At 35.0% G+C, this 21,217-nt stretch overlaps 2 protein-coding genes, 1 non-coding gene and 1 pseudogene across 3 annotated transcripts; 3 read left to right on the forward strand and 1 right to left on the reverse strand.

The window, feature by feature from the left end:
- The first annotated feature begins 653 nt into the window (after nt 1–653).
- TRNAL-AAG lies at nt 654–734 on the forward strand. The gene has a single exon. It is a non-coding gene; the product is annotated as a tRNA-Leu (tRNA).
- Nucleotides 735–6,543: 5,809 nt separating this feature from the next.
- Nucleotides 6,544–7,040, forward strand: LOC125608294 (annotated as a pseudogene).
- Nucleotides 7,041–9,295: 2,255 nt separating this feature from the next.
- On the reverse strand, nt 9,296–9,906 carry LOC125608295. Its single transcript, XM_048778457.1, has one exon. It carries the CDS (start codon nt 9,866–9,868, stop codon nt 9,443–9,445), a length of 426 nt encoding a protein of 141 aa, XP_048634414.1. The 5' UTR covers nt 9,869–9,906; the 3' UTR covers nt 9,296–9,442.
- Nucleotides 9,907–18,576: 8,670 nt separating this feature from the next.
- On the forward strand, nt 18,577–21,034 carry LOC106422919. Its single transcript, XM_013863703.3, has 3 exons — nt 18,577–19,299; nt 19,719–20,142; nt 20,223–21,034. The coding sequence occupies exons 1-3, from the start codon at nt 18,823–18,825 to the stop codon at nt 20,909–20,911; spliced, it is 1,590 nt and encodes a 529-aa protein (XP_013719157.3). The 5' UTR covers nt 18,577–18,822; the 3' UTR covers nt 20,912–21,034.
- The last annotated feature ends 183 nt before the right edge of the window (nt 21,035–21,217 follow it).

A 21,217-nucleotide genomic window follows, 5' to 3' on the forward strand; every position in this document is an offset into this window, starting at 1 on the left:
ACAATCCGCTATTCTTTCCAATTTTATCCAAAAAAATCTGAATATTTATAGTTCTACGAATCAAATCAAATACTAATATTTAATAATTTTATAAATGATAAAATTTTAAATTTTTTAATCTAATATGTGTATAAATTCACGTACTTTTAGACATGTCGCAAAATTTACATGGTGAAGTGGTGATGGCCTGATGGGTTATTAATTTTGAAAGGGGTTTTGATGAGCTTAACACAATTGCCTTCATGTTGGTGTACTTGGCCCTCTTCTCAGTTCTCAATTGTAAAGATATGTTTGACCTGAGAGAGAGTAACGATGGGAATAAGCTCGAGGAAACTGTCAGAGCACCTTAGGAGTAGCTCCATTAGACTCAATTTCCAATCAATAAGCTTCATCTTTCTACATACATACTACTATCTAATCACCATTTTCGACAATTCAAAATGGGTCAGGCCTTTAAGAAACTTCACTTCACAAGACAGGACGATGATAGTCTTGGGTTCAAACAAGATAACTTCTGCTTATGACAAATCTTTTTTTATGGATGCAAGAATTGGCAAAAGAAAGACATGTGAAGCTTGGGCTAAGGTTGGCTAATATATACTTGTTCGAGAACTTAGAATCTAATATATGGTCGTAATTTCTTAAACAACAAAGTTGATATGGCCGAGTTGGTCTAAGGCGCCAGATTAAGGTTCTGGTCCGAAAGGGCGTGGGTTCAAATCCCACTGTCAACACATAATTTTTTATAAATTTCATCGTTTTGCACATTTAATTTGTTAAGGCTTGTAGAGTAATCGCATACACTACGTGTAATTCATTCAATTTATTTTTTAAACCGTGCATGTTATTATCCGGTGATCAATGAGTTTGTGCACAAGAACTCTGTTTATTCCCCAAAAAAAACCTTTAAGATCATATTACTGGTTATTCATAAAAGCTCAAGATTTTCTCTTAAACTCTGCTAATCGTTAGATTTGTTGAATTCGTTTCTTTTATTTAGTTTCTATGTGATCCAGTGGCAGTTTCCAAGCAAAGAACCTTTAAAATGGTAATAACCTTAAAATCCAAAATCCAATAGCAAAAAAAAAAAAGAAACCGGCCTTGCTTAATTATAAGCTTCAAAATCAATCTCACTTCTTGCTGAAAGAGCATCCTTCCGTTAACCTAGCCTTTCCTCGTAGGCTGGCACAGAACTGTCTGGCAGATTAGGTGAGTGCTCACCATTAAGGGTGCTCTAAGAGATTCAAACTCTATTTTTCACATTAATCACAGACCTATGTGGTCTAGTACCCGTCGACTAGGACTGAGTTTACTAGTTTAGCCTAATAAAATGAAGGGAACACAGATTTGACATATCTATTCTCTGCATGCTGGTGATGTTTTCCATAATGACAATTGTCAACCTCAACTATGAATTGGTGAGTTGACTTTTCTGGAGACTTAAGCATAAGGCAGAAAAGATAAAATGGCCACAAAAAATCTAACACTAAGTATGGAGAAGACAAAGTCCCCTTCTCAAATTCAGAATCATGGTATACCACAAATTAAAAGAGACTCTCTAACACAACAAAACGTGAAACCTACCTCTGCTTTATACAAAGGCCATGTTAACAAAAGAAGAGCCAATTAACAAACAGAGACAACTACATTATAGACTAGCCTTGTCTCTCTTTTTTTTTTTTTTTATCACGTTAAGTTCCATGCGGAGCTAGCTTAAGCTGAGGGTGGTCATATGACCCATATGGATTTTATCAAAAGAAAAATTTCCTTTGTATTTTGAAACAAAACTGAAAAAAAATGTTAAAGATTTATGTGAAGATTAGATTAAGATGAAAAGATGAAAAATGTTTCAGAGAAGAAACTGTATAATTTTATTATTAGATTCTTATTTTTACAGAGAAGGAGATGATGAGTTCTTATAGAACGATAGTGGAACTCTCTAGATTAGTTTTGATCCTGTACACTAATCCTTATCCATATTATTTTGACTTGATGTTGGGTTTATAGTTGGGCTTTGACTCCAAATATTATTCACACTCCCCCTCAAACTTGGGGAGGGTGACCAACCAACACCAAGTTTGCTTCTAAGGTTGACAAACTCTTTTCTTGACAAGGGTTTGGTGAAGATGTCTGCGACTTGAAGCTTGGCTGGTACATGTTTGATCTCAATTAATCCTAGAGCCACCTGCTCCCGGATGTAGTGGTAGTCAGTATCGAAGTGCTTGGACCTTTTGTGAAGTGCTGGATTTGCACTGAGGTAGACGGCAGAGAGGTTGTCGCATTGTAGAAGAGTAGGTTGATATTGTGCGATACCAATGTCTCTGAGGAGAGCGCAATTCCATGTGATTTCTTGGGCAGTCTCCGTAAGAGCTCTATATTCAGCTTCTGTTGATGATCTTGAAACAGTGGGTTGTCTTCTTGTGCACCAAGAGACAAGGTTAGGTCCTAGCAGCGTACAAAATCCAGTTGTTGATCGCCGTGTCTCTTTACAACCGGCCCAATCACTGTCACTATAGGCCGTGAGGATCAAGTCACAATGCTTCTTGATGTGTAAGCCCATGTTTATAGTTCCTTTGATGTAGCGGAGGATTCTTTTAAGAAGGCTGAAGTCTGTGTCAGTTGGAGAGTGCATCCTCTGGCAGGCGAAATTAACAGCATACTGAATGTCGGGACGTGTTATAGTGAGATACTGCAGCTTCCCGGCCAAGCTACGAAAGTAGGTAGGTTCCGAGAACTTCTCTGTCTCTGTATTTTCAATATGCTGTGGTAGTGGTGTTGCCATTGGGTTGCAATTCGTCATTGACGCTTGATGTAATATGTCCTTCGCATATGCCGTTTGATGGAGGAAGAGACCATCGTCATGAGATTCGATTTCAATACCCAGGAAGTAGCGTGGAGGACCAAGATCTTTCATTGAAAACCTGCGGTTAAGAGTCTCGAGTAGATCATTTAGAAGCTGGGAGTGACTTCCTGTGAGGAGTATATCATCCACATACAAGAGCAGCACCATTGTTTGTCCATTCTTGTGATAAGTGAATAATGATGGATCTGATTTACTGCATTTAAACCCAAACTCAATAATGTAGTTGCTAAAAGTGTCATACCAGGCTCTAGGACCTTGCTTGAGACCATAAATGGCTTTGGTAAGACGGCAAACATATGACGGTTTAGTTTCGTCGATGAATCCGGGTGGTTGAAGCATGAAAACAGGTTCCTTTAGCTCGCCGTGAAGGAAGGCATTAGACACATCAAGTTGTTTTATTATCCAGCCTTTCGCAGTAGCCACTTCAAGTACAAGCCGGATCGTAGCAGTTCGAACGACAGGGCTGAAGGTTTCGAGATAGTCAAGACCCTCTTCTTGATCAAAGCCCTTTGCTACAAGACGAGCTTTTAATTTTTCGACCGTTCCATCAGGGTGAAATTTTGTCTTGAACACCCATCTGCTTCCCAAAATGTTCATGTCTTTGGTTGGTGGTACCAGAGACCAAGTATTTAACATGTGAATTCTCTGCATTTCTTCTTGTACCGCCACATTCCAACCAGGATGTTTCAAGGCACTTGTAATTGTTTTGGGTTCTTCAACGGTATACTTTGAAGCTTGAAGTGCATATCTTGTATTTGGTTTGTATATGCCTGCCTTTGATCTAGTAATCATTGAGTGTACATTCTGGTTTTGATCTTCTTCAACTTGCTCTGGAGTTGCTGTATGATCTGCGACATTATCTGTTTCAGTCGCTTCATTATCCTCTGTCACAGCCGGATTTTCTGTTAAAGTATCGGTTGTTGCAGGAGCAAAGATAGGAGCCGGCAGTTCTCTTGATTGATGCTGTGTGGCAGACGTCTCTGTAGATGATGTATTGGTTTGCCAAGCTTTCAGCAGTGACGTCTTGTATCGGGGAACAAAGCTTTGATATCTTTGTTTGAAGGGGAAGCATTCTTCATCAAATAACACATGACGACATATGTAGACACGACCAGAAGGAGGGTATAGACACCGGTATCCCTTATGTTGTGAACTATACCCAAGGAAGACACACTGCAGTGAGCGAGGATCAAACTTATTTTCAGCTAAAGGTCTTAGGCATGGATAACAAGCTGATCCGAAGACACGAAGAAATGTATAATCTGGTTTAGCTTTGAAGAGTGTTTCATAGGGGCTTTTGTGTTCTAACGCCGTTGAAGGTAGGAGGTTGCTTATGAAACAAGCCGAAAAGAACGCTTCAACCCAATAATGTAGTGGAGTGTGACTTTGATATAACATGGACAGTCCAAGCTCGATCAAGTGTCGATGTTTCCGTTCGGCTAAACCATTTTGTTGTGGAGTATACGGACAAGAGATCCGATGTCTGATGCCATTCTCTAATAGGTGTTTCTTTAATTGATGATTAGTGAATTCTCCTCCACCATCACTTTGAAAAACTTTAATCTTGGATGCAAACTGATTTTCTACCATCTTTTGAAATGCAAAGAACACTGAGTTAAACTCAGACTTTGTACGTAGAGGATAGAACCAAGCAAAACGAGAAAAGTCATCAATAAAAACCGCATAATATTTGAAGCCTTGATTCGATACAACCGGTGACGGACCCCATAGATCACAGTGAATCCGATCTAAAGGTTGTAAAACACGTGAATCCGAATCAAAAAACTGAAGTTTACTACTTTTTCCCATTTGGCAAGGCTCACAAAGAGGGGAGATGCTGCTCTTATTCTTATTTACAATGATATCCTTGCTGTTCTTTAGCTGCTGGAGAATTTTTGAGTTGGAGTGCCCGAGTCGATAATGCCAAACTTCTTCACTTGCTGAACACTGACGGTTTGAATATAAAGCACTTAACTCTTGATCCTCCAGCACATAAAGTCCCTTACGTCGAGGACCCTTTGCCACCACTTTCTGAGTATTTAGATCAATCACACATACTTTATTAGCGTCAAAGAAAACTCCACATGAATAGTCATCGCACAGCTTAGAAACAGAGAGAAGTGATTTTTGTATATCTGGGCATACGACAACATCATTTAGTCGTATGGTACCTGAAGATGAGGATATGGTGGTGGAGCCAACATGAGTTATTGGTAAGAATGTCCCATCAGCAACTAGAACAGTGTCATTGCCTTCATACGGAGTTGATGTCTGCAGCATATTTGGTGAAGCTGTGACATGAGTTGATGCTCCAGAGTCGGGGAACCATTCTTTTCCTGAGTTATCAGATATACGTAAAGAGGAGAAGGCTTGGTTTAGTTGCTGGCCTTGAAAATTGTGATCAAAGCGATTATAGCATTTAATTGCTGTGTGCCCGACACGACCACAGATTTGACAAGTGGGGCGTTCACCAGAATTGTGTATGTTACTTTGATGTTGAGGGAAACCTCTTCCTCGGGTTGAGTATCCACTGCGACCACGGTTGAATCCGGAACGAGAATAGCCTCCACGACCTCTCTGATTGTAGTTAGAACGTTGAGACTGAAACGCCATATGGGGGGTTGTTTCAGAAATATTTTCGTACGATTGCAGTCGCGAGGCAAACGCTGAGATCTCTGAAACCGCGTCATTGAAGGTTGGTGGAGGTGTGCGTGACATAGAATTCTGGATCACAGCGCATACAGGATCATAGTCTCGACCCAACCCATTCATAAAACTGAAGATTTTGAGTGATTCTTCAACCGGTTTCCCAATAGAACTTAGCTGGTCGCAAACTGTCCTGAACTCACTGCAATAAGTAGAAAATTCTCTGCCTTGGAGAGTCATTAGCTGGAGTTTGCGTTTGAGTTCAAACTCTCTAGCAATAGAGCTCCGGTTGAAGTTATTGGCAAGGGAAAGCCAAACGTCTTGAGATGTTGGAAGACAATGAACGAAGCCAAGTACCTCCTCTGTTAAAGTGCCAAAAATCCAAGATTTGATCAGCTCATCAGTACAAATCCAGTTATCGTAGTCTGGATTTGGGGTTGTGGTCTGAACTCCATCTGTTGTGGTAACCGTAGTAGCTGAAGGAGCTGGGATTTGGCCATTAACGAACCCTAATAGCTTTTGGGAACGAAGGAGAGACTCCATCTGGGTTTTCCATAGCAAATAATTACAGTCACTAAGCTTAATTGTGACAGAACTAGCGATGTGGATCTTTGAAGGAAAAGGATAAGAGCCAAGTCTTTCTGCCATTGAAGCACCCGTGAAGGTTCAGAAAAGCTCTGATACCATGTGAAGATTAGATTAAGATGAAAAGATGAAAAATGTTTCAGAGAAGAAACTGTATAATTTTATTATTAGATTCTTATTTTTACAGAGAAGGAGATGATGAGTTCTTATAGAACGATAGTGGAACTCTCTAGATTAGTTTTGATCCTGTACACTAATCCTTATCCATATTATTTTGACTTGATGTTGGGTTTATAGTTGGGCTTTGACTCCAAATATTATTCACAATTTAAACCATTGACCCATGTAACATAATAAAATTATGCAAATGACCCTAGTGAAAGGTTGAGCTGGCTCCGCCACTTCCATCTGTCTTTGCTAGAGACAGACAGAACAAACAAAACGAAGAGATGAGAGGGAATGCATCCTTAGTAACATTAAACCACAAGATTCTCGGGCCATGTAGGAAACTCCTCATCAGAATCACCAAGAGCTGTCCTCGGCGCCATAACCGGCATTTGAAACTCAAGAAAGCTTCTTCTTCTTATACTACTAATTCAGGGAACAAGGTCACCAAAGCGGTGGCTTTGTTCTTTCGCACTTTCCATAAGAAGAAGCAGAAGAAAGAGAAAATGAAGCGGCTTAACGAACTAAGGAGCTTCTCGCACGCTGTCAGCGACCAGCAGAAGAAGACGTCAAACCAAGAAGAAAGTTTTCCCGTCAAGACTCACAATGTCTTGGCTAGGTCAAGGGGAAGGGTAACAACACGCAAGAAGTCCCGCAAGATTATGATCCACGTAGAGACAGCACAAGCGGATTCATTCCTGGATTTTTTCAAATTTATTTAACTCAAATCGGTTATGTGTTGGACATTAATTTCTTTGCTTTCTCGATGTACAGTTATTGACATTGAGACCTTTTTTTTTTTTACTCAAATTGAAATCATTCATAATCGAATTACCGGTATTCATACACAAGCTGGCGGCAAAACGAAATAGCCCCAGAACCAAAAGCCCATAAGAAGCGGCGGCTAAAACCCACACTGGAGCGACTAAAACCCACACTCGGGTGACTTGAAACAAACACAAACCATAAAAACTAAATCAACACTAGCCACGTTAACATCCACGCAAAAAAACATCAGATAACTTAGCAATTTTTAAAACAGAGTAAATGTCAATGGTCGGGAAGTACCGCTGCTGCCTATAGCCCGCCACCCGGTACCCTCCACTTCTGCACCCAAACCACACTTATCGCTGCTGCTCGCCGCCAAACGATAAGACCAAAACCCGGGGACTTCAAACCTCGACAAGGGGAACCACTGCTCGGTCCACGCGCCTTGGATACATAAACACTCTACGATCAAAGAAAGAAGCTCGCCCAACCACCAAGAAGACGAAGCCTTGCCAAGAACCTCTCCAACACTCACGGGAAAGGAACCAAACGACAAGCAACCAAATGACACATAACCCCTAGAACAAAGACTGCTAAGTCACAACCATCAAGACGCTTACACCCATGGCCTATAACGATTAAGACTCACACACTTAACAGTACAAGAGCCCAATCAAAACGCTAATTACCATTGAGACCTTACACTACGTGTATTTAGTTATTTACATATTACGTGATCCATTATAGCTCAAGATCAATTTTGTGTTTGCTTTATGGTCATGATAAAAAAGTTGTACGAGATTGATGCATATAACCATTTTATGTAATGGAGTTAAATTTAATAACTAGAGAATCAAGAAACGGTTTTCAAGATATCAAGAATCCGAAATCATATAAAAGCAGAAGAGGAGATAGACATATATATCCTATAACTACAAGAACGGACCATTTGCTTCATTCCCCACCTACAACTTAGGCAAATCAACTCACATAACCCGGTGAGAAGTTTGATACATGATGAACCATTTTCCTCGGGCCAGTTCTTGGCAGCACCTCCATTGTTGTATGAGAACCTAAAAGCAGACACACAAAAAAAAAGAGAAATTAAAATGAAATAAAAAAGACAGAGTTTCCTTCTAGCCTCAAGAAGCAGACAAGATTAATATTTAACTCTTTTCAGATTACTCTGTAAAAGAAGACTAAACTTTACGGTCCAAGAGAATTGCTTGACAATCTAAGAGAAACAACACATTACACTTGAAGCTAAGCGTTTAACATAGTGCCTAGCACTACAGGTATGGTTCTCTAGAGACCGAGAGGAGAATAAACGAAGAACTGTATTCGAAACCCTAACTTTAAAAGGAAAAAAAAACATGTACAGAAACAACGTCTAACAAAGCAAGGAACTGTAATCACAATCAACAATCAAAATGTCAAGCAATTAGCAATATATCAAAATAACTCCAGAGATTTAAATGTATAAACACTGAAACTACTCATATTGTGCGGCTAGAAGAATCTTACTCTTTGGAGAGGACAAAGCTGGTACGAAGTGGTAGCAACTCAAAAGAAATGAAGCCATGGCAGAGAGTATTAACGGTAAAATTTAACTCTAAGAGACAGAGAGAGAACTAAGAGTGTATTTAAGTAAAGTAATGATCTTTGGTGTGTCGCGTGCGTACAGTTCTGCACATAGCACGCTGCACGTTTATCGATGAATGTAAAGAGAAAAAAACTTTTGTTTTTGATTTCGACGTTTCTTGTTTCAAGATCCCTCCCTCTCATTCGCGTTCTTTTTGAGAAATAATAACTTCTTTTATTTCCCTGCTTCAATTCGCTAACCGGGTTTGGGTCCGTATTAGTGGGCCGACAATGAAGCTTGATTAGCTCTTAACGGGCCAATCAATACACACGAGGTTTTTAATCGAGTTAATAATTAATATACATTGTGCATTTCTAGAACTCCTTGATATCATCGGCAATTGCTGTCTCTCTCACAATCAATGAGAACACAACAGCTGTTTCTATTCAGTTTTTGTCCACAAACTAATGTATATTCATCACATTTCGATAAATAATTAAGTACAAATGACACACTTGTCAAGCATTCGATTTTCAGTAAAATTAACACGCAACAATTAACAACTATTGTTATTTTTTCTTAATTAACCGATTTTTTGTGTGTTTTTTTTTACTGAAATTTGGTGAAATTTTTTTCTCCGTCTCTCTTTAAATTTGATGAAATATAAAAGAATTTGAAGAAACGAATTGAGGGACCAATATATTTTTTTTCTATCTTTTTGATATATATTTGAAGCAATCTCCCCAACATTGATAAATTTTCCATAAATTGCAAAAAAAAAAAAAGGCGAGATGATCAAATGGCAAAACCGGGGTGGGGTAGTAGGCAACGTTTCAAGCCTCCAAAAAACCGGTTAACCTGAGAACCGAGTTACGAACCCGGCTCAAGTCTCTCCCCTTAAGAGTCCTTCCACTACCTGAACAAACTGAAAACGCCATTTGTCCTCCTCCTTCTCCTTGAATCCTCCGTCCGACTATAACATGCGGCGGAACGATCTCTCCTCTTCCATTGGAATATTCCTCCTCCTCAGAGTGTTCACCTTCCTCTTTCTCAACGTGCCTACGAAACATGTTCTCCGGTATATTCACCGGCAGAGAGCTAGACAACGCCATCACCTTCTTCTTTCTTTTGACGATCCGCCGCGACTTGTTACTCTCCTTCAGACCGAACAGATGATTCTCATCCTCGTCCTCTCTCTGGAAAACTGAGCTTAAATCTTCAGAGAATACAACCTCAGCTTCATCGAATTCCTCAGCCATTTATAAAACTTGAGAGAGGATTCTCTTGGTTATGAGACGATTACAGATTGAAGAATCTTGAAATAAGATCGATTTAAGCTATGTAGAATATATATATATATATATATATATATATATAGGAGGGAGTCTATATAGAAGAAGAAGGAAACGTAGAGAGTCTTGAGAAGTTGTTTTGTGTTGTAGTATGTGTGTGTTTAACTGTTTATGAAGTTAAATGATGTCATGATAATAATGGCATAGAGTGCGGACCCCGCTTTACTTCTATTACATTTTGGACCACTTTCATATATAAAAATTAAAATGATTTTATGGTATATACAAATTAAATTATTTTTTATGATATACAGTTAATTTGGACCACTTTGTCCACACACAAAAAAAAATTGGACCACTTTGATTTTTTTTTTTTTTTTTTTTGTCGTCTACCCATCTAAAACTAGATCAAGTGGAGAACAGACGTGCCGATTCTCCGAAGAGCATCTCCATCTGTCCGGGTCTGATCTATATGGGAAAAAGCATAGCCTCTCGTTCTTGCTTCTTTTGCTAGCGCGTCTGCTCGGCCATTTCTACTCCGAGGAATATGAGACAGACTCACATCCTCGAAGTTTTCCTGTAACCTCTGGAACACCTCAACCTCTGTCGCGAATGCTGGCCAGTCCACCGGGTTTGTTGTCATGTCCACTAAATCTGAGCAGTCCGTCTCGAACCGTATCGAGGTTATTCCTCTGTCTCGCATACATGAAGCTGCCCAAAGTAAACCTTCCATCTCAGCATGCAAAGCTGAGAGGCTCCGGTTACACGCTCGTAATCCGCAATACTCCGAGCCCATTTCATCCCTAAGACTCCACCCTAAGCCACTAACGCTGCCATTATTGATCCATGATGCATCAATTTGACAGGTAGGGATTCGGGGTATCCAGGAGGGCTGTATCTCAACCTCTATAGTAAGAGGAACATCATGATCCTCATATGTTTCCTCCTTCTCATTAGCCTTCTTCCAACATTCTGCCTCGAGAGACGCATGTTGGAGAGTAGCCAATGGAGATACGTCTTTACCATTAAAGAGTTTGTCGTTCCTCGCCTTCCAAATGTACCAACAGATCCATGGGAAGGTATCGAATTGTGGTCTCAGCGGAGCCACCTCTTTTCTCTTCCAAAACAGAAAGTTCATGTTTTGGTATACTGATGTACTCGGGAAGTAACCCGGAAGGGACGGATAGTCCGATAAAGCCCAAACCTGTAGAGCAGGGGGACAAATTGATATGATCTTTGATTTATACAGATGAAAATGATCTTTTATGATATGCTTTACATATACAAATTGATATGTACAGTTAAAATGACTTTTTGGACCATTTTGATACATACAAATTAAAACGCTTTTATAATGATATGGACATATCTTATCTATAGTGTCTGTGTAATGCAGACTGAGGACTTTGGTTGGATCGTCCTTTTGGTCACCATAAGTTAGTCGCATCAGATTTCTCTTAGTTTGTCTTAAAGTTACAACTTCTGTAACTGTTTTATAACCATGAATTTATTCCTTACATTTTTTTTATTCTAGAGTGCCTGAATATTATTTCAATTACTATGAATATTTGGGAGTCTATATATAAACACTCCCGCGCAAAATATTTTAGGTGTATCTAGAGTTGTATATGAGCATTCAATATTTATATGAAACATCATAGTCATGATGAGGTGGGTTTCAAATAATTTGTTGGATTTGTTTTCTTTTCCATTATATTTTAATATTATAATGAATGACTTTTTTTTTTTTTTTGCTAAGACGAATGCTAGTATCATATTAACGATGAAGAGATTTTACAATAAGTATAATTTAGAGTCTGTTCTACAATGGTAAAAAAAAAGAAAAAACAAGGTAGAGCTAAGAGCTTCTAAAACTAAGAGGTTAGATAATCCAATTTGACAAGAGGGAGATAAATTTCTTCTTATTTCTCCTCGCTAAGATTGTGTGTTTTCACTTCCCGGTAAATAATCTTTGAGATCACCGAAAAAGCGATGGGGAAATCATATTTATGGGCATAAAGTAAAATCTCTTAAAGGTCTTCTTGGGACACAGTTTGCTTTAGTTCGATAAGCTTTGAGATCACCGAAAAAGCGATGGGGAAATCATATTTAACCCTGTTTTTATTTCAGATTCTTAAACAATGTGCATGTTCAAAAAAAGGCAATCATATTTTTAACTATGATTGTTAACAGTCCAACTAATATATATATATATATAGTTGAACGTGTCATAAAGAAGAAATTGAATAAATATTTTGTAACCGTATATTTTTCAGAAAAGCTTTTTCCTATAATTTTTAGAAAAACTTTGGCTAACAAGTATAACCTTAATAAATTGTTAAATATATTGTATTAATTAATAATATAAAGTAAACGTACACACCGACATGTTTATATATTGTAAATTATTAAATATGTTAAAATTCATAAATTAGACGTTATATTTTCCTATAATTATATTGCAAACCCAAAAAATTCTTTAACTCAAATTCTATATATGAGATTTTTGTTAATGTTGATTTATGATCTGATTTATCATTTTTACAAGGCTATAACTCAAAACTATAAAAAAAAATTAAACTTAAAGGGTTACATCCGGACTTATTAAAGAAACAAACATAACTTTCGTGTGGGAAGTGTAATCCACGGATATATCATATTCTAGATATTCAAATGGACCGTAAGCATAAATCAATATCTGCGTAGCCACATGTGGAACTAATAATTCCGCACTATAAAGGAATCGATCTCTGGCCTGGATCAACATGGCAATTTTTCCTCCAGTGAAAATCACTAAGATGTGGTTAATATGTTTAACTCAAACTAAATCAAATGTAATAAAGTACATGATACCATTCAAAGCCTATATATCTTAGTGAATTGCTTTTTCTTTGAAGTATTGGTGTATGTTTTAGCAAATACCATACATTTTATAAATCTTGGATTTGATACAGTATTGTTTCTTTGTTTAGAAGAACTAATATAAGGTTTTCTGATTCGCTCTACAATTTTGCATGCAACTTCTAACACCTTGTAACCAAAAATAATAAAAATATGCGTGAAAACACGTGAATTTGTCATATTTCGTAACTTGTGCCTCGTGACTCTTCTCATGCATGGTTTACAATTTATATATTTTAAAAATAAATGTTTAAATGAATTTGCACCCAAAAAAGTTAGTATGTTTCAGTGACTAGATTTTAATGAATGAGAAACTAGGTATGATTATTTATGACTGTTTGCGGACTTTCAGTCTTACCAGAACCGAACCAGTCATAGTTTCAGTCTTACCAGAACCAGAGGCCCAGAACAAGCATAGGTTTTAGATGTCTTTTGGAATATCTTAGAATTAAAATTTCGCTTAGTCCAAGGAGTAGTTGAGTAGTTGAGTACTTGTAACACCCAAACATCGACTGTTGTATCGGGATTGGGGCCAGAACGTGACAAGTAACTGCAGATTGGCACACAAAACTACATAGTCGAGCTAGTTCAAATTATGAAAAAAAAAGCAAAATATAAATCAAATTCCAGTTTGTTAGAATCCATCACTATTTTCCCATATTTGAAATTGCACAAGCCTAAACAAGTATGCTCTTTCAGTATGTGGTAGATTCGAATCTTCTACACTATTAAATGTAGCAAAATAAATACTTTGGAATAAGGTAAGAAAATTAATACTCCGTTCGTTTCACAAAGATAAATAGTATTTTCACAAATATTAAGAAAACACATTAAACTAACATAATAAATGTATCATTTTCTGTAATTTTCAATTTTCAATAACTTTTAACTAACATTAATTTAATAAATTTAATTATTTTTCTTGAAGTTTATAATTTTTTCATAGAAAATATAAAAGAATACATTTTTGTGAAACAATTATTTTTTTTAAAAAGTATATCACTAAAGAACGGAATAAGTATATGGTAATTGGAAAAAATATTTTTAAGAATTTTTAATAGAAAAGGAATCTAGATGTCAAAAAAAAAAGGAATCTAGACGTCCACAGACGCATCAAAACTCCGTTGCTTTCGACCCACGTGAACTGTTTTATATTTCTGGTACTGTATAAACACTATTCTAACGTTAGTGGTGGTGTCTGTGCCTTAGAATAATATAAATCCATTTTTTAACATAGAAACAAAGTGCATTTCTAATGAGAAGCTCAAATAAGTTTCGTGAAATTTCGTAGTTTATCAAAGGAGAACTCTTACAAAAGCTCTTAGTTAAACAAAGGACTATGCAATGATATTGATTATATATTCATATATATAATCTAGAGATCAGGCTACAATAATAACTTGCATATTAGAGCTGCAAGACATGAGATTGATTCAAGTAGTTGTTTTGTGGGTCTTTCTTAAAGGCTAACAATGACAAAATCATAAATGCGAAATAGAACAATAACACATGAAATTGCAAATAGCTAGAAATACAATGATCAGGTAAAGCAAGCGGAACAATTAACTAAACAACAAACCGAATACTAAGAGCATCCACATCAATGAACTCCACATCTTTTCAGTTTTTTATTATTAATTTTTTTTTCTTTTTCTTTTTGGTTTTTTTTATTAAAAAAAAAAATTAGACTAATCGTTGGCCGCCACGACATGTGGGACCCACACTACAGTGATGAACTTTAGGAGAGAGGGGTTCAGCCAAGAGAGCTTTAGGAGAGAGGGGTTCATGGGATTGAATTATTTATTTATTTTTCTTGATTTCTGTGTGAACTCTCCCCCCATAAACCTTCAATGGGGATGCTCTAAGTGATTAAGACACTAAAGAGGTTTAGTCAAAGATAAAAAGCATTAAGGCCATAGGGACTTTATCACAGAGATTAACACAACAACTCACTTAGAATAGAGCATAATTCAGTTCGCACCTTCTAATAAAAAGTCTTCCTTTAGTTGTTATGTTTGACTTCAAAGTTAAGCACGTTCAGATTTAAGGTATTTAAAATTAGGAAAAGGCAGAGAAGCGCTTGTCTCCGAAAGGCTCGGACCAATCAGTCTATATATCACCTTACGGATGGGTCATGTGAATGGACTAAATCCTTAATGAATCCCATCATTGGTCTCTTTGATTCGTTACTTGTTAATAATTTTAATTTAAAATAATCGTTTTGCGTATTGTTTAATTATCTCGCCTCGCATGCATGTTCTTTGTTTAATCTACTTCTAGTAGTAGTTTAAAACCATAGCTACCATTTTATATCTCTCTAGCTTATTTCACAGTCTCGCAAATCCACCGTAACCAAGGTCTTCTTAGTGGTTTGATATCCAATGTATTGCTGTAACACATTAATTACCTGCATCTGCACGTTTTTCGAGCTAGTAAATCGAGTTTTAAACTTCATCACATCTTTTGTAAGAAAAACTAGAGAAATGCTAATAGAGTATCCTATACTATGTAGACATCAAATTAGTACTGAACACTTTTAGACATACATGTTGAAAGCTACGAGTCATGATGAATATCTCAAAAACTTGATTTTCAGATTTTTTATAGAATCATATAAACTAATTAATGTTTCTGGTTGTTGATAATATATGCAAAATTTCCCTTTCTATTTGGTACAAATATAAAACCATGAAAACGTATTAATTGTATAGAAGAAAAAATCACATCATATGCATAAGATCGTGGAAATATTAAAAAAATCGTGTGTTTAAATAAATATTTAGTTCAATTGTTTGATTGTGCTCTGCTGTTGAAAGATTTGCTGATCTATTTTGTTGTCAGCGATTCCCCCAGATTTGTTCAAACCACCTGTTCATATGCCAAAAGGCCCAAGACAATTATTGTTTTCGAAAAGTCACGTTTTTATTAAACCCACTAGGATAAGACCCGCGCCTTGCGCGGGATTAAGTTATTATTTTTGTTATATTTTGGAGAATGAAACAATAGTTTGGCTTCATTTGGATTACGGGTGTTCAATCCGGATATCGGGTTGGTTTCGGTTCGGTTCGGTTTTTTTTTGTATTTGGTTAGTAAAATATAACTACTATTCTAAATCCATATTTACTTTGACTTTAGTCTTTCACATACTTTTGAAAGATTTCAACTGGACGACTAAATTGATCAGCCAATCTTGTTGCTTTAAATCATTAGTGTTTATATATATATATATATATATTATTTAGTTTGAATATTTATTAAATAAAAATTCATATGCGTTATATTTTATGATCATTTTTAACTTATTATAACAAAAAAATAATCTATTGATCACAAAATTTTCAGAGTGAGAATATTCAAATTTCTAATAATATATAGACGTTTTGAAAAATTCAAATATAACATATAAGAAAAAATATAAATGTTTTTATTATATATTTAATGTGATTTTTTAATATCTTTCAATAATATAAAATTAAAAAAAAGAACTAAGATACCAAAATTGTTATCAAATATTTATTATTCATAATAATTAATTTTTATATATACGTTAATCATATTAGGTAATTTCGTAGCTTCTAATTAAGGAAAGTGCAAAAAACATTTTGGTAGATTATTTATCAATTCGATAGTTAGTTTAATAAAAAATATAATGTAAGTCAAGATGGACCAACCTATTTTTCTAAGAATAGTATATTTTATATAGTCATTTATTAAATGAGAATTTATAATCATACAGTTCTATGATCATTCATATCATTTTATAACTGAATATTTAAATCATCGATAACAAAATTTTCAATGTGAAATCTTTAATAAGTTTATAATTTATAAATGTTTTTGAAAATTCATTGAAAGTTTTAATATTAAAATATTTATGTAATCTTATGGTATATAGTATAATCTATATATATATATATATAAATATATATGTTTTATTATTAAATGATATTTTTTACTCATATGGTTTTAAAATAATGTGTATCTTCTTATAATATTAAATAAAAGTTCATATTAATACAATTTTATGATCATTTGTAACTTATTATGACAAAAAAAATAATCTATTGATCACAAAATTTTTTGAGTGGGGATCTTCAAATTTCTAATAATTTATAGACGTTTTGAAAAATTCAAAATATAACATATAAGAAAAATTATAAATTTTTTTATTATATATTTAATGTGATTTTTAAATATATTTTAATAATATAAAATTAAAAAAAGAACTATGATACAAAAATTGTTATCAAATATTTATTATTCATTATAATTAATTTTCACATATACGTTAATCATATTAGGTATCGTAGCTTTTATTTAAGGAAAGTGCAAAACAATTTTTGGTACGTTATTTATCAATTCGATAGTTAGTTTAATAAAAAGTGTAATATAAGTTAAGATGGACCAACCTATTTTTCTAGGAATAGTATATTTTGTATAGTTATTTATTAAATAAGAATTTATAATCATACGGTTCTATGATCGTTCATATCGTTTTATAACAAAATATTTAAATCATCGATAACAAAATTTTCAATCTGAAATCTTTAATAAGTTTATAATTTATAAATGTTCTTGAAAATTCATTGAAAGTTTTAATATTAAAATATTTATGTAATCTTATGGTATATAGTGTTTTATATATATATATATATATATATATATATATATATATATATTTATTTTATTATTAAATGATATTTTTTACTCATATGGTTTTAAAATCATGTGTATCTTCTTATAATAAAAATGTTAAACCATTGATCATTAATTTTTAACATAATAATTTTAATAGTTTTAGTCATTTATTGTCGTTTTTAAAAATTCAAAATATGACATATACGAAAAAATCTAAATTTTATTTTTATAGCTAATTTGATTGTTTAATTTATTTTAATAATATAAAATTAAACAAAAAATGATGGAGGAGATATACATTGTTATCAAATCTTTATTATTAAACTCATTAATTGTCATATATATATTAGTCATTTATGGTAATTCCGTAGGTTTTATTTAAGGAAAGAAAATATCATATCATATCATTATATCATATAGTTTGACCAACTTATGTATCTAACAACATATAAAAATCGAATGTGGACCTACTTATTTTTCAATTGAATGTAATTGACTACCTAATTGAGTGCCACCTATGCATTGGGACCTCTTTTAATTAATACAAAATTGAGGTTACATCTTTTCAAATGTTTCTCAATTAATATATAAGGGATATATAAATTAATTATATAACTCATTCATCGTCCTCCATTGTTTAATATTTTCACTAGTACTTATAGATCATTTGATTAATGTACTTTCTCGTTTTACATAGGTGAACTTTTCAGATTTTGGTTTGTGTTTATCCCGGTTTCTCGGTTATCGTTTGAGTGGCTTTGGTTCAGCATTTTTTGGGTTTGATATCGCTTTCTGGTTTAGAAAATCAAAACCGGTGAGAAATAATTTGTGATTTCTCCGGTTTAGATTTTGTCCCATTTTCGTGTAGTTTATTGGGGGTGGGTGCATCCAGTATGAAATATAGAATACTTTATATAAAGTAACAAATGATATGATATTCAAACATGATCTTTTAAAAAATAAATAAATTCAAGGTTATTCAGAATTTACTTTCAAATTTGCTATTATTAGAAATGTTTGAAGTAGTAGATTTTATGAATATTTATATTTGTTGTAATTTTAAGGTGGTGAATCTTTTAATTAAAAATATAAATCTTATGATTTTAGATCAGACTATAATGTATTTTACTTAATTTAGCTAAACCACACCAAATTATGTGATTTTAGATAATATTGAGTTAAATTTGGTGTGATTTAGGCATTTAGCTGAGTGCAACACTGCAACTAAAGTATCTTCAATCAAAACTCGGTTTGTTTTATTGTTTGGTGCAATCTGGTTTAATTTGGTCGAACCAAACCAATTAAGAATGATATACACATCTTTTAAATTCAATAGTTGACTTTATTTTTCATTATAAGACAACATAAGCTCATTTTGATAGATGCAGAGAAAGATGGAGATAGCAAACACAAAATGGGTGGCTGCAGCGGCGAGCATATGGATACAGAGCTTCACCGGAGCAAGCTACACCTTTGGCATCTATTCTTCTCTTCTCAAATCATCTCAATCTTACGACCAATCTACCCTTGACACTGTCTCCGTCTGCAAAGACATTGGTGCAAACGTAGGCATCCTCTCCGGTCTTTTCTACACAGCCGTTGCAAGCGGAAGAAGCGGTAACGGTCGCTTCTTTAGCGGTCCATGGGTGGTTATATTCGTTGGGCTGCTCCAATGGTTCGTAGGGTATGGTTTCATATGGATGGCTACATCTGGTGTGATCGAACGGCCTCCTGTGGCTGTGATGTGTTTCTTCATGTTCTTGGCCGGTCATTGTCAGCCGTTCTTTAATACGGCGATTGTGGTTACTGCCGTACGTAACTTCTCCGACTATGGTGGAACCGCCGTTGGTATAATGAAGGTGACAATTATCTACTTTTAAGACTCGATGAATAAAATAGTACCAAGTGGTTTATTATAATTAAGACATGCTATTGAACAAGTATGCTAATTTTATTATATATATAAAACCGTAGATATTTTCGTGTCCTTTTAACATCACTAGCTGGAGAAAGGAACTAGTAGATATATTATATTGAAATGGTGATATATTTTCCATGACCGTTCTATTTTCATATGTGTTTTCATAAGTTTAGTGAAAATCGATACTTAGGGTTAAAGTTAATAAAATGGGGTTTGACAAATTGATTATTAATACTTTAATTAGAAAATAAAATAAACTATGATAAGAACAAAAATCTTGATAAGTTTTGTAGCCCTTAAGCAAATTAATTAAATGAATCAACTAACAATGTGTTGTGTTGTCTAATTAAAATTTAGGGTTATATCGGGCTAAGTGGAGCTGTTCTTGTTCAAATGTACCACATCTTCTGTAAAGGTGACCCAACGAATTACCTTCTTCTCTTGGCCGTAGTACCATCACTTCTCATCTTGACGACGATGCCTTTCGTTAGAACGTACGACACAGTCATCGCCAACGACAAGAAGCACTTGAACGGTCTCTCCACCATCTCCTTGATCATCGTCACCTATCTTATGATCGTAATATTGGTTGAAAATATTATCGGAATGTCAATGACCATGAAGATATGCTCTTTCACTATTTTAGTTCTCTTGCTTGCATCTCCTCTCTTGGTCGCAGTTAGAGCACACCGTGAAGAGAAAGATAGATTCATGTCTTTGGATTTTCCGGTTACGGAGAAAACTACCTTGCTTGACGCTCCTAAGCTCAACCCTTCTCCCGGTATAAAGTTTAGCTGTTTTGGTCCCTTGATTATATTTATTGAAGTGAAATTCTCTAACCCATTTTTATTTAACCGACAGATGTTAATGTTGTCATGTCCAATGACATGGACGTCCTCCAAGCAATACGCACAACCAACTTCTGGCTCCTATTCACGGCGATGTTATGCGGAATGGGTTCAGGGCTCGCGACTGTAAACAACATCAGACAAGTGGGCGAGTCACTTCGCTACTCTACGGTTCAACTCAATTCTCTAGTGTCTCTTTGGAGTATATGGAACTTCCTAGGCCGGTTTGGGTCTGGTTACATATCAGACGCTTATCTACATAGTCATGGCTGGCCAAGACCGGTTTTCATGGCCATAACTCTAACCCTCATGGCTATAGGTCACGTTGTCATGGCCTCCGGTTTACTAGGAAGCCTATATATAGGTTCATTAATTGTTGGTTTAGCGTACGGCTCGCAATGGGCACTCATGCCAACTATAACGTCTGAAATATTCGGGATTCGTCATATGGGAACTATATTCTATACAATCTCGATAGCTAGTCCGGTTGGTTCTTACTTTTTCTCAGTGAAGGTAATAGGCTACTTGTATGACCAGGTAGCTTCTGTGGATGATCATTCTTGTTATGGGAATCATTGTTTTAGTACTTCGTTTGTGATAATGGCTGCCATGGCAATGCTTGGATCTCTTGTTGCTTTTGTGTTGTTCCTTCGTACGAAGAAGTTTTATGCAACTCTTGTGGCCAAGAGGATCTTGAAGTAATTCTTGAAGATAGGGACTGGATTGTGTGTCTCTATTTTTTTGTTTATTTTTTTGGCATTTTCCCTCACATGTTGAAGATCATATATATTGTTTGTATAATATAGAAAGTGTGTGTTATGGATTGTTGAAAGGATGGATCAAATTATAATCTTTTTAAAACAACAAAAAATTATTATCAAAAGGTTAATAATAATTAGAAGAGTCATAGATGGGGGTCAGGGGGTGGGGTGTAAATCTCAACTTACAAATTCGGACCCAATAAAATAATAATCATATGCTTCTCATGAACTAAAGTAAAGACGTTAT

The sequence above is a fragment of the Brassica napus genome, chromosome A4 (genome assembly GCF_020379485.1).
Source record: "Brassica napus cultivar Da-Ae chromosome A4, Da-Ae, whole genome shotgun sequence".
Classification (NCBI taxonomy): domain Eukaryota; kingdom Viridiplantae; phylum Streptophyta; class Magnoliopsida; order Brassicales; family Brassicaceae; genus Brassica; species Brassica napus.

Bases quoted from the DNA above. Each gene is read 5' to 3' on its own strand.
- LOC125608295 (XM_048778457.1), bottom strand. From the start codon at position 9,868: ATGGCTGAGGAATTCGATGAAGCTGAGGTTGTATTCTCTGAAGATTTA.
- LOC106422919 (XM_013863703.3), top strand. From the start codon at position 18,823: ATGCAGAGAAAGATGGAGATAGCAAACACAAAATGGGTGGCTGCAGCG. The intron at 19,300-19,718 runs GTGACAATTATC...ATTAAAATTTAG, and splicing joins CCGCCGTTGGTATAATGAAG to GGTTATATCGGGCTAAGTGG. The intron at 20,143-20,222 runs GTATAAAGTTTA...TTTAACCGACAG, and splicing joins TAAGCTCAACCCTTCTCCCG to ATGTTAATGTTGTCATGTCC.